The sequence below is a fragment of the Mobula birostris genome, chromosome 13, assembly GCF_030028105.1.
Source record: "Mobula birostris isolate sMobBir1 chromosome 13, sMobBir1.hap1, whole genome shotgun sequence".
NCBI classification, from domain to species: domain Eukaryota; kingdom Metazoa; phylum Chordata; class Chondrichthyes; order Myliobatiformes; family Myliobatidae; genus Mobula; species Mobula birostris.
In genome coordinates this window covers 111,558,642-111,574,825 of record NC_092382.1, presented here as the reverse complement: position 1 = coordinate 111,574,825, position 16,184 = coordinate 111,558,642, and the positions used below count along the sequence as shown (strand labels likewise).

General features: G+C 45.2%; 1 protein-coding gene across 3 annotated transcripts in view; it reads left to right on the top strand.

The window, feature by feature from the left end:
* The window catches only part of LOC140207356 (alpha-2-macroglobulin-like), a 127,795-nt gene extending 113,846 nt beyond the window's left edge, over window positions 1-13,949 (top strand). For all 3 annotated transcript variants that reach the window (XM_072275908.1, XM_072275906.1, XM_072275907.1), the window contains exons 32-33: window positions 6,209-6,247; window positions 13,849-13,949. In XM_072275908.1, the coding sequence (XP_072132009.1) occupies window positions 6,209-6,247; window positions 13,849-13,871 (62 nt within the window). In that variant the 3' untranslated portion in view covers window positions 13,872-13,949. The remainder of the gene's footprint in view (window positions 1-6,208; window positions 6,248-13,848) is intronic.
* Window positions 13,950-16,184: the final 2,235 nt, after the last annotated feature.

The following is a 16,184-nucleotide window of genomic DNA, read 5'->3' as shown; positions in this document are numbered from 1 at the left end:
CCCTCTGCCGAAAACCCTACCCATCTGCAATTGCTCCTCTAAACTCACATCCTCGCCTCTCCCTCAATCCCTCCATATCCTGTTCCACACATTCTCGGCCCGCCCCCTCAAATCCATCCACTCACTCTCCCTCCCCTCGTTCGCTCCCTGCATCAGGTGCTCTCGTCTCATTTTCATTTAAAAATTTTTTATATTAATTATTATTGAAGATCAACAAAAGTACATGAAAGTAATCAAGTCAACATGTCAATATGTACAATGAGGAATTAAATGACCAAATAACTGATTAACAAAGCTAAACAATATATCAATAATAATAAGAAAAATTAAAGTGTTAAGAATTTTTTTTGGAAAAAAGAAAGAAGGGAAAAAAGAACCCCTACTAACTAAAACAAAAAAAAAAACCAGGAACTATACGCCATACAAGCTTCCATAAACGAAAAACATCAATCTGCCAACTCAAATCCATTTAAAGAAGAATCAGAAGGAAACCATCTTAATTAACTCAAATCAGATGATAGTAGTGGGCAAAAGAATCCCACCTTTTCTCAAAGACAAATCGAGGATCAAAAGTTCGACTTCTGATTTTCTCCAAACTAAGACATAGCATCACCTGAGAGAACCATTGTATCAAAGTGGGAGCAGAGACATCTTTCCATTTCAATAAAATAGCCCTTCTGGCCAATAATGTGACAAATGTAATTACATATTGGTCTGATGTAGAAATACCGTGAATATATTGAGGGATTATACTGAACAAAACTGTCAATTTATTAGGTTGTAAATTAATTTTTAAAGCTTTAGAAATTGTAGAGAAAATACATTTCCAAAAATGTTTCAATACAGAACACGACCAAAACATATGTGTCAATGTAGCTGTCTCAGTTTTAGAAACATAGAAAATAGGTGCAGGAGTAGGCCATTCGGCCCTTCGAGCCTGCACCGCCATTTATTATGATCATGGCTGATCATCCAACTCAGAACCCGGCCCCAGCCTTCCCTCCATACCCCCTGACCCCCGTAGCCACAAGGGCCATATCTAACTCCCTCTTAAATATAGCCAATGAACTGGCCTCAACTGTTTCCTGTGGCAGAGAATTCCACAGATTCACCACTCTCTGTGTGAAGAAGTTTTTCCTAATCTCAGTCCTAAAAGGCTTCCCCTTTATCCTCAAACTGTGACCCCTCGTTCTGGACTTCCCCAACATCGGGAACAATCTTCCTGCATCTAGCCTGTCCAATCCCTTTAGGATTTTATATGTTCCAATCAGATCCCCCCTCAATCTTCTAAATTCCAACGAGCACAAGCCCAGTTCATCCAGTCTTTCTTCATATGAAAGTCCTGCCATCCCAGGAATCAATCTGGTGAACCTTCTTTGTACTCCCTCTATGGCAAGGATGTCTTTCCTACATCTTTTTACATCTATCACACTGACTATCAACATTAGGAAACATTTTAGACAGTCTGTCCTTTGTCAAATAGTAACAATGTACAACTTTAAATTGAATTGAAGAGTGACTGGCACACATCGAAGAAGAGTTAACCAACTTCAAAATTCGCAACCAATCCTCTGTTATCAAGGTCATGTTAAGCTCTCTTTCCCAATCTTGCTTAATCCTAAGTGAAGGGTATTTGTACTGTTGTAACAGTAAATTATAAATTTTCCCAATAAAACCTTTCACTAAAGGGTTCATTTTTAAAATAATGTCTAACAGGTCAGAATCCTGTATATATAGAAAATCACTTAAATATTCTTGTAAGAAATGTCTGACTTGAAGATATTGCAAGAAATGAGAGTACAAGAGAGAGTATTTAGCAACTAATTTCTCAAAAGACATCAATTGGCCTTCTTGAAACAGATCCATGAAGGAATAGACTCCTTTATTCCTCCAAAGAAGAAAGGTAGGATCACTTAATGAAGCTTTAAATAAATAATTTTGATAAATTAAACTAAGAAGGTTAAATTTTTTGAGATTAAAAAAAATTACGAAACTGGTACTAAATTCGTAATGACTGCTTAATCATAGGATATAAATTTAGATTAGAAATTTTGGCCAGTTGTACAGGTAATGAAGCTCCTAATAACGAGGTTAAGTAAAGCTGTTTCACAGCTTTCAATTCCAAATCAGCCCAAGGTGGTCGTTCATTTTTATCAGCCCAATATAACCAGGAACACATATAACGTATATTAACAGCCCAATTGTACATTCTTAAATTAGGCAGAGCAAGACCTCCATCCTCTTTTAATTTTTGTAAATGATCTTTTCCAATTCTTGGTCTTTTATTATTCCAAACAAAAGAGATGAAATAATAGAATTAACCTGATCAAAAAAACTTCTTTGTTAAAAAAATTTTAAAAATAGGAATATATTGAAATACGTATAAGAATTTTGGTAAAATCATCATCTTAACTGCTTGAATTCGACCAGCTAACGGAAGTGTAAGTGGATTCCACCTACAAAATAATTGCTTCATAAAATCCACTAAAGGAACCAAATTAGCTCTGTAAAGGTCTCTGTGACTTTTGGTGATAATAATACCTAAATATTTAAAAGAGTCCGTAATTTTAAGAGGAATGCAACTCCCCTCCACCCTTCCACTCTCCGTCCCCTCTTGGCAGGGGCGTATCTACGGAGAATAGCACCTATGGCAAGCACTGAAATTGCGCCCCAGTCCAAACATCTGACACCCATCTTTTAGATAACTTTACCATAATATCAGCCCAAAAATACAGGTCAAGCTCGTTAATCTTTTAATTAACGAATTATTGCACGACATGAAAACTATAACCGCACCTTCCTGGCTTTCACTGATGCAAATTGGTCTATGATGTGATCAAAGTCAATTTTTTTTCAGTTTCTTCTCTTTCCACATTCAGCAGAGCAAGATCACAGAGTCTGCCTTGACCCATGGAGGCTCTCAAATACGAAAGTATTAGTTTTAACTTGCTGAGTGATCTCTCACAGCTGGCGATGGAAACTGCGATGGTTAGCATAATCTGAATAGCAATGCGAAGATTGGGGAAGATGCTCTCATCTCCATACTGAACAATAAATTCAAGAAGCTCTTCAGGTTTTGTTATTTTCATGTTGACCTGCCTTGATAGCAACATTCTGCAATCCAAAATTTCTTCCTGTAGCTGCTGTCCATCAACATCAGAGCTGTACAATTCGCCCAAATTTTCGCACTTCTTCTTTAGGTCATTCCTGTCGGCGCCGTAACACAGTCCCTCGACGTCGAGAAGGAACCCAAAGTTGGCGTCAGTGTCATGCAAAGGAGCGAACCTTTTGTCCATTTCTCTGTGAGGACGGTCGAGTGTTCCCTTCATGACTCTTTCCATTTCCTCCTTAGCTGTTAACCCAACCCAGTGTCTCTCGAGTTCTCATCAGCCATTCCTTTCTTTCGTCTCTGACGTCCTTCAACTTTAATATTCCATTCTTGACAGAGACCGACTCCTTCTTCGAATGACTCACTGATCAACACTTCTCTTTTGTCATAAAAATGTTCTTGAAGGGCTTTCAAATCCAGAGCAGCATCGTGGAAGTTCATGCTAGGGTCCTGCAGCCTTTTTTGAATACGGTCAATGGGAATGAGTATTTTGTTCCAAAATCCAGCAAAATCAGAAAATCGTAACTCAACATGCATATGTACAGCTGCCTTGCGTCACTTCTTGTTTCACTGGTCTCGTTTTCATTGTCTGTCATGTCCTGGAGAAATTGAAGTATCTCCTCAAGGTACTTGTTGACGAGTTTCACTGCTTCTGTCCTTGCACTCCACCTGGTTTCCGACTCTGACTTAACAACCACAGGGACGGTGTTTTTGAGTTTTTCCCAGTGCTGTGTTGAACGAGAGATTGGCTGCATGTACACCCACCAAGCTGAGTGAGTGATTGTCGCAATTCACAAACACTGTTGTTTTTCTCACTTATTCTTTGATGAGTGGGCACGCGGCCAAGTGGTTAAGACATTGGACTAGTGACCTGAAGGTCGTGAGTTCGAGCCCTAGCCGAGGGAACATGTTGTGTCCTTGAGCGAGACACTTAATCACACATTGCTCTGCGGCGACACTGGTGCCGAGCTGTATGGGTCCTAATGTCCTTCCCTTGGACAACATCGGTGTCGTGGAGAGGGGAAACTTGCAGCATGGGCAACTGCTGGTCTTCCATACAACCTTGCCCAGGCCTGCGCCCTGGAGAGTGAAGACCTTCCAGGCGCAGATCCATGGTCTCGCAAGACTAACAGATGCCTTTATTCTTTGATGAGCACCACTTCTGTGTCCAGCCATCACAGCAGCGTTGTCATAGCACTGTGACCGACAATCTCGTTGCTCCATTTCATCCTTCTCCAGCCGTTTCAAGGTGTCTTCAACCAAGCTCTCAGCATCCTTCTGGCTTATCTGGATAAAACCAAGGAAGGAATCTCTAACACGGACTGTTTTCCTCTCAAAATCAACTTCCACATACCTCACTACTTTTGACATCTGCTCCCGGTGCGCCTGATCAGGAGTCGAGTCGAACATGAGACCATAGTACTTGGCTTTACGAATGCTTCTCAGTAAACTCTGGCAAGCAGTGAATGCCATCATGTGGATGAATTTGTTCTGGACACCCGGGGAAAGATAAGACATGGATCCAGGGTGACTTTCCACGTGAGTGAGGTGTTCTTTTATGACAGGGTCAAAGATGGCCAGTAGTTTCAGTAAGCCCAGGAAATTTCCCACGTTGGAGTCATCGTCTAGCTGAAGTGACTCCCTGTGTCCTCGCAAAGCCAGGTTCTGAGTCGCAAGGAATTTTATGCAGTGAAGGATTCTCGTCAAGATATCAGGCCACTTCTGCTTTTCCTTCTCAATCTGTGACCGAAATATTGCGTCAATAACTCCTGTTTCCAGCTAAATTTCTTTCCATTTCCTTCCACTGTGTGAAGCAGTCCCGATGGTTCTTGGCATTTTCATGAAGACTAATCCTTTCAGGTGTTTTCCACTGGTTGAACGCACTTTCCTGCTCCAATGAGGACTGATGGTCTGACGCGGAATAGTGAAGACAACAGATACAAAATGCGGACTTTTTAGAAGGGGAATAGACCAGCCATGAGCGAGTCACTTCCTCACCACGACCATTTCTCAGTTTCCTCTTGAACCAAGTTTTGTTCATTGAGCAGTTATTTGTTGGTAGGAAAGGCCCTTCACTGTTCTGGAAATACTTTGAACCCAGCTTTAATTTTTCTGTTCTCAACGCGTCAGGACGAATTGCTTTTCCAGTATCCTTGTGGAACTTCAGAAGTCCAATGTCATGCTGTTCAATCATTTCTGGTGTGACAGGTCGAGGCTCTTTGACACCATCCAGTTCACTAGGTTCAGTGTCGTCAGGTTCAATCTCGTCAATAAACTCATCATCACCACCACCACCATCGTCTTCCCCTCCTGTCATGTCCACGTTCTCTGTGGCAGCCTCACTCTTAATCTAGCCATACTCGCATCTATCTGACTTGACTTCCTCCTCGGCTTGAGAGGCATTTGTACTCGATCGGCCTTCAGATTCTAACAAACATGTAGCAGGTGCAGGCGACTCCATGGAACGTGTCGAACTACTTGTTCCGGGCTTTTCAAAGAAGGGCATGAAGAACTTGCTTGACTTCTTGGCTTCCTCCGCCTCCAACTTCCGTCTCTTCCGTCCCTCAGCTCCACTTTCCTTCTTGTTCGTGAAGAAATCTTTCATGGTCTTCCTACACAACACTCTGAAGTAAGTTTATCCTAGTGCTTCTCACCCGTGATAATCAAAGATCACACATCTGAAGAAAATTCTTTTTTCACTCTCCGAGGATGGCTTGTCTGACTTTAACTGCTCAGTGGCAGCCCCACTTCAAGTGGCACCCAGGGCTCGCGCCATACCTGCCATACCTTAGATACACCACTGCCTCCTGGGCTTCCATCTCCCTTGATTCTCCGAGCCCATCACCCCTCAGTCCCCTCCACTCGTTCTGCACATGCCCTGCTTCCCCGGGGCCTAACACCACCCTCCATCCTCGCCTTCACCCTCCCTGAACTCTCGTTCAGACAGCTCCTCCTCACCCCGTTCTGCACAATCACACTCTTGCCTGTCCACTCCCTTTCCTCCCCTCCACTCCCTTTCCCTCCCTCCACTCCCTTTCTCTCCCCTCCCTTCCTCCAGCCCATCTAACCGTACAATCCCTCCCATTTTATTTCTCTCAGACGAGTCCACCATCGCTGGATACCACTGGCCCACACAAGGTGAGATCCCGTGGAGCCCCTCCCTGTGCGAGGGCAATCTAGCAAGTTTGAGAGCTTACTACCAACCCTCCCTCCCGCCCTCTGCTGCCCGCGCTTCCCTCCTACCACCCTGACACTACTCCTCAGGACTGGATGTGGCCTGCTTTCTGTGGGCGTGGTCCTATCCAGGGTTAGCGATTCGTCAAGTATGGGGTCTTCCCACCCTTCACTGAGGAATGCTATAGAACAGAGGGATCTGGGAATACAGGTCTACAATTCATTAAAAGTGGTGTCACAGGTAGAGAGGCTCATAAAGAAAGCTTTTGGGGACATTGGGCATCATAAATCAAAGTATTGAGTACAGGAAGTGGAATGTTATGTTGGAGTTGTATAAAACTCCGGTGAGGCCTAATTTGCAGTTTTGGTCACCTACCTACAGGAAAGATGATAATAAGATTGAAAGACTACAGAGAAAATTTACAAGGCTGTAGGAAAAAACAACACTACAGTACAGAACAGGCTTTTGGCCTACAACGTTGCCAGGCCTTGAGGACCTGAGTCACAGGGAAAGGTTGAATAGGGACTTAATTCCCTAGAACGTAGACGATTGAAGGGGAAATTCAATCGAGCCATACAGAATTATGAAGGGCACGGAGTGGATAAACGCCAGAAGGCCTTTTTTCCACTGGCGTTGTGCAAGACCAGAGGTGAAGGGTCTGAGGGGAGTGAAATGATTTATTTTCTTCAGTATTCACTAAGGAGAAGGATATTGAATTGTGTAAGGTAAAGGAAACAAGAAGGGTAGTTATGGAAAGTATGACGATTAAAGAAGAGGAAGTAATGGTGCTTTTAAGGAATATAAAAGTGGATAAGTCTCCGGGTCCAGACAAGATATTCCCTAGGACCTTGAGGAAAGTTAGTGTGGAAATAGCAGGGGCTCTGACAGAAATATTTCAAATGTCATTAGAAACGGGAATGGCGCCGGACGATTGGCGTATTGCTCATGTTGTTCCATTGTTTAAAAAGGGTTCTAAGAGTAAACTTAGCAATTATTGGCCTGTGAGTTGTGAGTGGTGGGTAAATTGATGGAAAGTATTCTTAGAGTATGTATAATTATCTGGATAGACAGGGTCTGATTAGGAACAGTCAACATGGATTTGTGCGTGGAAGGTCATGTTTGACAAATCTTTTTGAATTTTTTGACGAGGTTACGGAGAGGGTGGACGAAGGTACAGCGGTGGATGTTGTCTATACGGACTTCAGTAAGGCCTTGAGTCTGGAAGGTTCAATCGTTAGGCATTAATATTGAAGTAGTAAGATGGATTCATCAGTGGCTGGATGGGAGATGCCAGAGAATAGTGGTGGATAACTGTGTGTCAGTTTGGAGGCCGGTGTCTAGCGGTGTGCCTCAGGGATCTGTACTGGGTCCAGTGTTGTTTGTCATATATATTAATGATCTGGATGATGGGGTGGTAAATTGGCGGGGTTCTGAGTTGGATGATCAGCCATGATCATAATGAATGGCGGTGCAGGCTCGAAGGGCCGAATGGCCTACTCCTGCACCTATTTTCTATGTTTCTATGTAAGTATGCAGATGATACTAAGATAGGTGACGTTGTGGATAATGAAGTAGGTTTTCAAAGCTTGCGGAGAGATTTAGGCCAATTAGAAGAGTGGGCTGAAAGATGGCAGATGGAGTTTAATGCTGAAAAATGTGAGGTGCTACATTTTGGTAGGACTAATCAAAATAGGACGTACATGGTAAATGGTAGGGCATTGAAGAATGCAGTAGAACAGAGGGATCTAGGAATAATGGTGCATAGTTCCCTGAAGGTGGAATCTCATGTGGATAGGGTAGTGAAGAAAGCTTTTGGTATGCTGGCCTTTATTAATCAAAGCATTGAGTATAGGAGTTGGGATGTAATGTTGAAATTGTATAAGGCATTGGTGAGGCCAAATTTGGAGTATTGTGTACAGTTCTGGTCACCGAATTATAGGAAAGATGTCAACAAAATTGAGAGAGTACAGAGGAGATTTACTAAAATGTTGCCTGGGTTTCATCTCCTAAGTTACAGAGAAAGGTTGAACAAGTTGGGTCTTTATTCTTTGGAACGTAGAAGGTTGAGGGGGGACTTGATAGAGGTATTTAAAATTATGAGGGAGTTAGATAGAGTTGGCGTGGGTAGGCTTTTTCCATTGAGAGTGGGGGAGATTCAAACAAGAGGACATGAGTTGAGAGTTAAGGGGCAAAAGTTTAGGGGTAACATGAGGGGGAACTTCTTTATTCAGAGAGTGGTAGCTGTGTGGAACGAGGAGTGGTTGGGGCAGGTTCGATGTTGTCGTTTAAAGTTAAATTGGATGGATATATGGACAGGAAAGGAATGGAGGGTTATGGGCTGAGTGCAGGTCGGTGGGACTGGGTGAGAGTAAGAGTTTGGCACGGACTAGAAGGGCCAAGATGGCCTCCTTCCGTGCTGTGATTGTTATAGGGTTATTAAGGGGAGCATGAAGAAGAACTTTTTCACTCAGAAGACGGTGAGAGTGCCGACCACAGAAGTGCTGGACCCGATTTTCATTTCAGCATTCAGTATGCAGGTGGCAGGGGGCTGGAGGGCAATGGTCCTGATGCAGGTCAATGGGTCCAGACGGAGTTGCAGTCTGTCCCCCCTCACCCATTCCCCCCCCCAACCCCCCACCGCCACCCAATTCTGAGGAGGGGGGTCAAAGGTCGAAGATGGCACATTGTCACACAGCCACAGGCCAGACCATGGGCTTTCGCCTGTGGTGTCAAATTCACCCGTGAATCCACAAATGGGTAGAGGGACACAGCAACACAATGCAGGGTTCATGACAGAAGGAACAGAGGGACCTTGGGGTCCCTGCAAGAAGACAGGCTGGTTACAAAAGGCGCATGGTGTGCTGGCCTTCATTAGCCGGGGGATTGAGCTCAAGAGCCGCGAGGTAACGTTGCAGCTCTATAAAACCCTGGTTCGACCCACACTGGGGTATAGTGTTCAGTTCTGCTCGCTTCATTACAGGAAGAATGTGGAAGCTCTAGAGAGGGTGCAGAGGAGATTTAAGAAGCAGAGAAAACCTCCAGCACGATAGATAGATAGATAGATGGATAGATATACTTTATAATACAGGCCCTTTGGCCCACAATGCTGTGCCGAACATGTCCTTACCTTAGAAATTACCTAGAGTTCCCATAGCCCTCTATCTTTCTAAGCTCCGTGTAACTATCCAGGAGTCTCTTAAAAGACCCCATCGTATCTGCCCCCACCAATGTCACCGGCAGGCCATTCCATGTACTCACCACTCTCTCTGTAAAAGAATTACCCCGACATCTCCTCTGTACCTACTTCCAAACATCTTAAAAATATGCCCTCTCTTGCTAGCCATTTCAGCCCTGAGAAAAAGCCTCCGACTATCCGCACGATCAATGCCTCTCATCATCTTGTACACCTCTATCAGGTTACATCTCATCCTCTGTCGCTCCAAGGAGAAAAGGCCGAGTTCACTCAACCTATTCTCATAAGGCACGCCCCCCAATCCAGGCAACGTCCTTGTAAATCTCCGCTGCACCCTTTCTGTGGTTTTCACATCCTTCCTGTAGTGAGGTGACCAGAAACAAGCAGCTCAGTACTCCAAGTGGGGTCTGACCAGGGTCCCATTACCTCTCGGCTCTTAAACTCAATCCCACGGTTGATGAAGGCCAATGCACCGTATGTCTTTGTAACCACAGAGTCAACCTGCGTAACAGCTTTGAGTGTCCTATGGACTCGGACTCCAAGATCCCTCTGATCCTCCACACTGCCAAGAGTCTTACCAGTAATACTATAATCTGCCACCATATTTGACCTACCAAAATGAACCACCTCACACTTATCTGGGTTGAACTCCATCCGCCACTTCTCAGCCCAGTTTTGCATCCTATCAATGTCCCATTGTAACCTCTGACAGCCCTCCACACTATCCACAAAACCTCCAAATTTTGTGTCATCAGCAAATTTACTAACCCATCCCTCCACTTCCTCATCCAGGTCATTTATAAAAATCACAAATAGTAGGGGTTCCAGAACAGATCCCTTGGATCTCATGCCTCCTTATTTTCGCATAAGCCTTGCATGGGGTACCTTATCAAATGCCTTGCTGAAATCTATATACACTACATCTACTGCTCTACTTTCATCAATGTGTTTAGTCACATCCTCAAAAAATTCAATCAAGCTTGTAAGGCATGTCCTGCCTTTGACAAAGCTATGCTGACTATTCCTAATCATATTATGCCCCTACAAGTGTTCATAAATCCTGCCTCCCAGGATCTCCTCCATCAACTTACCAACCACTGGAGTAAGACTCATTGGACTATAATTTCCTGGGCCATCTCTACTCCCTTTCTTGAATAAGGGAACAACATCCGCAACTCTCCAATCCTCCAGAACCTCTCCCGTCCCCATTTATGGTGCAAAGATCATTGCCAGAGGCTCAGCAATCTTCTCCCACGCCTCCCACAGTAGCCTGGGGTACATTACGTCCAGTCCCGGTGACTTATCCAACTTGATACTTTCCAAAAGCTCCAGCACACCCTCTTTCTTAATGCCTATATGCTCAGGCTTTTCAGTCCACTGTAAGTCATCCCTACAATTGTCAAGATCCTTTTCCGTAGTGAATACTGAAGCAAATTATTCATTAAGTACCTCTGCTTTCTCCTCTGGTTCCATACACACTTTTCCACTGTCACACTTGATTGGTCCTATTCTTTCACATCTTATCCTCTTGCTCTTCACATACTTGTAGAATGCCTTGGGGTTTTCCTTAATCCTGTCCGCCAAGGCCTTCTCATGGCCCCTTCTGGCTCTCTGAATTTCACTCCTAAACTCCTTCCTGCTAGCTTTATAATCTTCCAGATCTCTATCACTACCTAGTTTTTCGAACCTTTTGTAAGCTCTTCTTTTTTTCTTGACCAGATTTACAATAACCTTTGTACACCACAGTTCCTGTACCCTACCATCCTTTCCGTCTCATTGGAATGTACTTATGCACAACCCCACACAAATATTCCCTGAACATTTGCCACATTTCTGCCGTACATTTCCCTGAGAACATCTGTTTCCAATTTATGCTTCCAAGTTCCTGCCTGATAGCCTCATATTTCCCCTTACTCCAATTAAACCCTTTCCTAACTTGTCTCTTTCTATCCCTCTACAATGCTATGGTAAATGAGATAGAATTGTGATCGCTATCTCCAAAATGCTCTCCCACTGAGAGACCTGACACCTGACCAGGTTCATTTCCCAATACCAGATCAAGTACAGCCTCTCCTCTTGTAGGCTTATCTACATATTGTGTCAAGAAACCTTCCTGAACACACCTAACAAACTCTACCCCATCTAAACCCCTCGTTCTAAGGAGATGCCGATCGCTATTTGGGAAATTAAAATCTCCACCACAACAACCCTGTCATTATTACACCTTATAGAATCTGTCTATCTATCTGCTCCTCGATGTCCCTGTTACTATTGGGTGGTGTATAAAAAACAACAAATAAAGTTATTGACCCCTTCCTATTCCTAACGTCCGCCCACGGAGACTCTATAGACAATCCCTCCATGTCTTCCTCCTTTTCTGCAGCCGTGACACTATCTCTGATCAACAGTGCCAGTCCCCACCTCTTTTACCTCCCTCCCTGTCCTTTCTGAAACATCTAAAGCCTGGCACTTGAAGTAATTATTCCTGCCCCTGAGCCATCCAAGTCTCTGTAATGACCACAATATCATAACTCCAAGTACTGATCCACACTCTAAACTCATCCGCTTTATTCATAATACTCCTTGCATTAAAATAGACATATCTCAAACCATCGGTCTGAGCATGTCCCTTCTCTATCACCTGCTTATCCTCCCTCCCACAGTGTCTCCAAGCTTTCTCTATTTGTGAGCCAACCTCCCTTTCTGCCGTCACTTCAGTTCGGTTCCCACCCCACCAGCCATTCTAGTTTAAATTCTCCACAGGATGCTGCCTGGATTAGAGAGGGTGCAGAGGAGATTCACCAGGATGCTGCCTGGATTAGAGAGGGTGCAGAGGAGATTCACCAGGATGTTGCCTGGATTGAGATGGTGCAGAGGAGATTCACCAGGATGCTGCCTGGATTAGAGAGGGTGCAGAGGAGATTCACCAGGATGCTGCCTGGATTAGAGAGGGTGCAGAGGAGATTCACCAGGATGCTGCCTGGATTAGAGAGGGTGCAGAGGAGATTCACCAGGATGCTGTCTGGATTAGAGAGGGTGCAGAGGAGATTCACCAGGATGCTGTCTGGATTAGAGAATATGTTTTATGAGGAGAGGTTGAGTGAGCTTGGGCTTTTCTCTTTGGAGCGAAGGAGGATGAGAGGTGACTTGATAGAGGTGTACAAGATGATAAGTGACGTAGATCGAGTGGACAGTTGAGACTTTTTCTGGAGGGAGGGTGGAAATGGCTAACACGAGGGGCATAATTTCTTGGTGATTGGAGGTAAGTATAGGGGGATATCAGAGGTGGTTTACTTTACACAGAGAGTGGTGGGTGTGTGGAACGCCCTGTCAGGAGGCAGGTACATCAGGGATTTTTAAGAGACTCTCAGATAGACACCTGGATGACAGGAAAATGGAGAGAGGGTTAGATTGAGATTAGAGTAAGTTAATATTTTGGCACCACATCGAGGGTCGAAGGACCTGTACTGTGTTGTAATGTTTGAACATAGAACCTGTGTTAAAAACCTCCCTCTGACATCCCCCCCCACCTATACTTTCTTCTGATCACCAAGAAATTATGCCCCCCTCTTTATTAGTCATTTTCACCCTCCATCGGGAAAATGTCTCTGGCTGTCCAGCCTTAAAAATACTCCCCCTTGTATTAGACATTCCCACCCCTACCCCAGCCTATTGAGCTGGAAAGAGTACAGAGAGAGATTTTGGAGGGTGCTGCCAGCTCTCGAGGGCGAGAGTTACAGTAAGGGGGATAGGTAGCGTAGGACTTTGATCCTTGGAGGGTAGATGACCGAGAGATGACTTTGCAGGTGCATAGTAAATTATGAGCGCCATAGTGAAGCTGGACAGGGATCTTCCAAAGGGAGCACAGTTTTCAGGAGAGAAGGGGCAAGGTCTAAAAAGGGACTCGAGGGAGATGGTTTTCACACAGAGGATGGAGAGAATACGGAATAGACCGAGCTGCTGGAGGAAGAACCCTGTGCAGGTAGATTAACAGCATTCAAAAGGCCTTTCCATGGACGGGGATTTAAAGATTAAAGATGACCTTTGTCACAAGTACGTCAACCGGAGAGTGAGATGTGTCGCTGGCGTCAGCGAGGATTGTGCAGACAAGGCAATGCATGGCTACGAGTTGTGGCAAAGATCATCTTTAATCTTTGAACCTCTCCCCATCGAAAGGCTTTTGGACTGTGGGAGGAAACTGGAGTGCACGCGGGAGGTCGCGTGGCCGGGGGGAGGGGTGGGGAGCACACAAACTCCTTACTGACAGCAGGGGGAATGAAACCTCGATCGGTGATTGCTGGCCACGGGAAATGTTGGCATGGACCAGTTGGACCATCTTGTATGACTCAGTCCCTTTGCTTCCTTTCACAGAGAAGGACCTCACAGCGACTTGAAAAGGACTTTTCTCCACAAGCGTTAAGAGCAATGTTTCAGTAACTTGTAATCACTCAAAATAAATAAATTTCTTAATCCATCGGTGTCATGGTGTATCTGCACACCCAAGCACAGGATCACACAGAGACCCAGAAGGGTTAAACAAAAATAGGAATTTTATTAACCAGAGAGACAAACAAGGTCTTGGATAACAAGGTCTAAGGCATTTAACAAGGTTCCACATGGTAGGCTAATTCAGAAAGTCAGAAGGCATGGGATCCAGGGAAGTTTGGCCAGGTGGATTCAGAATTGGCTTGCCTGTAGATGGCAGAGGGTCGTGGTGGAGGGAGTACATTCTGATTGGAGGGTTGGAATGAGTGGTGTCCCACAAGGATCTGTTCTGGGACCTCTACTTTTCATGATTTTTATTAACCACCTGGATGTGGGGGTGGAAGGGTGGGTTGGCAAATTTGCAGACGACACAAAGGTTGGTGGTGTTGTAGATAGTGTAGAGGATTGTCGAAGATTGCAGAGAGACATTGATAGGATGCAGAAGTGGTCTGAGAAGTGGCAGATGGAGTTCAACCTGGAGAAGTGTGAGGTGGTACACTTTGGAAGGACAAACTCCAAGGCAGAGTACAAAGTAAATGGCAGGATAATTGGTAGTGTGGAGGAGCAGAGGGATCTGGGGGTGCATTTCCACAGATTCCTGAAAGTTGCCTCACAGGTAGATAGGGTAGTTACGAAAGCTTATGGGGTGTTAGCTTTCATAAATCGAGGGACAGAGTTTAAGAGTCACGAGGTAATGATGCAGCTCCATAAAACTCTGGTTAGGCCACACTTGGAGTAATGTGTCCAATTCCGGTCGCCTCACTATAGGAAGGATGTGGAAGCATTGGAAAGGGTACAGAGGAGATTTACCAGGATTCCCACACCATCACCAACTTTATCCACTCAGGGGATCTCCCATCCACTGCTACCAACCTTATAGTTCCCACACCTCGCACTTCCCGTTTCTACCTCCTACCCAAGATCCACAAACCTGCTTGTCCTGGCCGACCTATTGTCTCAGCTTGCTCCTGCCCCACCGAACTCGTTTCTGCATACCTCGACACGGTTTTATCCCTCCTTGTTCAATCCCTTCCTACCTATGTTCGTGACACTTCTCACGCTCTTAAACTTTTCAATGATGTTAAGTTCCCTGGCCCCCACCGCTTTATCTTCACCATGGATGTCCAGTCCTTATATACTTCCATCCCCCGTCAGGAAGGTCTCAAAGCTCTACGTTTCTTTTTGGATTCCAGACCTAATCAGTTCCCCTCTACCACCACTCTGCTCCGTCTAGCGGAATTAGTCCTTACTCTTAATAATTTCTCCTTTGGCTCCTCCCACTTCCTCCAAACTAAAAGTGTAGCTATGGGCACCCGTATGTGTCCTAACTATGCCTGTCTTTTTGTTGGCTTTGTGGAACAATCTATGTTCTGTGCCTATTCTGGTATCTGTCGCCCATTTTTCCTTCGCTGCATCGACGACTGCATTGGCGCTGCTTCCTGCACGCATGTTGAGCTCGTTGACTTTATTAACTTTGCTTCCAACTTTCACCCTGCCCTCAAGTTTACCTGGTCCATTTCCGACACCTCCCTCCCCTTTCTAGATCTTTCTGTCTCTGTCTCTGGAGACAGCTTATCCACTGATGTCTACTATAAGCCTACTGACTCTCACAGCTATCTGGACTATTCCTCTTCTCACCCTGTCTCTTGCAAAAACGCCATCCCCTTCTCGCAATTCCTCCGTCTCTGCCGCATCTGCTCTCAGGATGAGGCTTTTCATTCTAGGACAAGGGAGATGTCCTCCATTTTTAAAGATAGGGGCTTCCCTTCCTCCACTATCAACTCTGCTCTTAAACGCATCTCCCCCATTTCATGGACATCTGCTCTCACTCCATCCTCCCGCCACCCCACTAGGAATAGGGTTCCCCTGGTCCTCACCTATCACCCCACCAGCCTCCGGGTCCAACACATTATTCTCCGTAACTTCCGCCACCTCCAACGGGATCCCACCACTAAGCACATCTTTCCCTCCCCACCCCTCTGCTTTCCGCAGGGATCAGTCCCTACACGACTCCCTTGTCCATTCGTCCCCCCCATCCCTCCCCACTGATCTCCCTCCTGGCACTTATCCGTGTAAGTGGAACAAGTGCTACACATGCCCTTACACTTCCTCCCTTACCACCATTCAGGGCCCCAAACAGTCCTTCCAGGTGAGGCGACACTTCACCTGTGAGTCGGCTGGGGTGATATACTGCGTCCGGTGCTCCCGATGTGGCCTTTTAT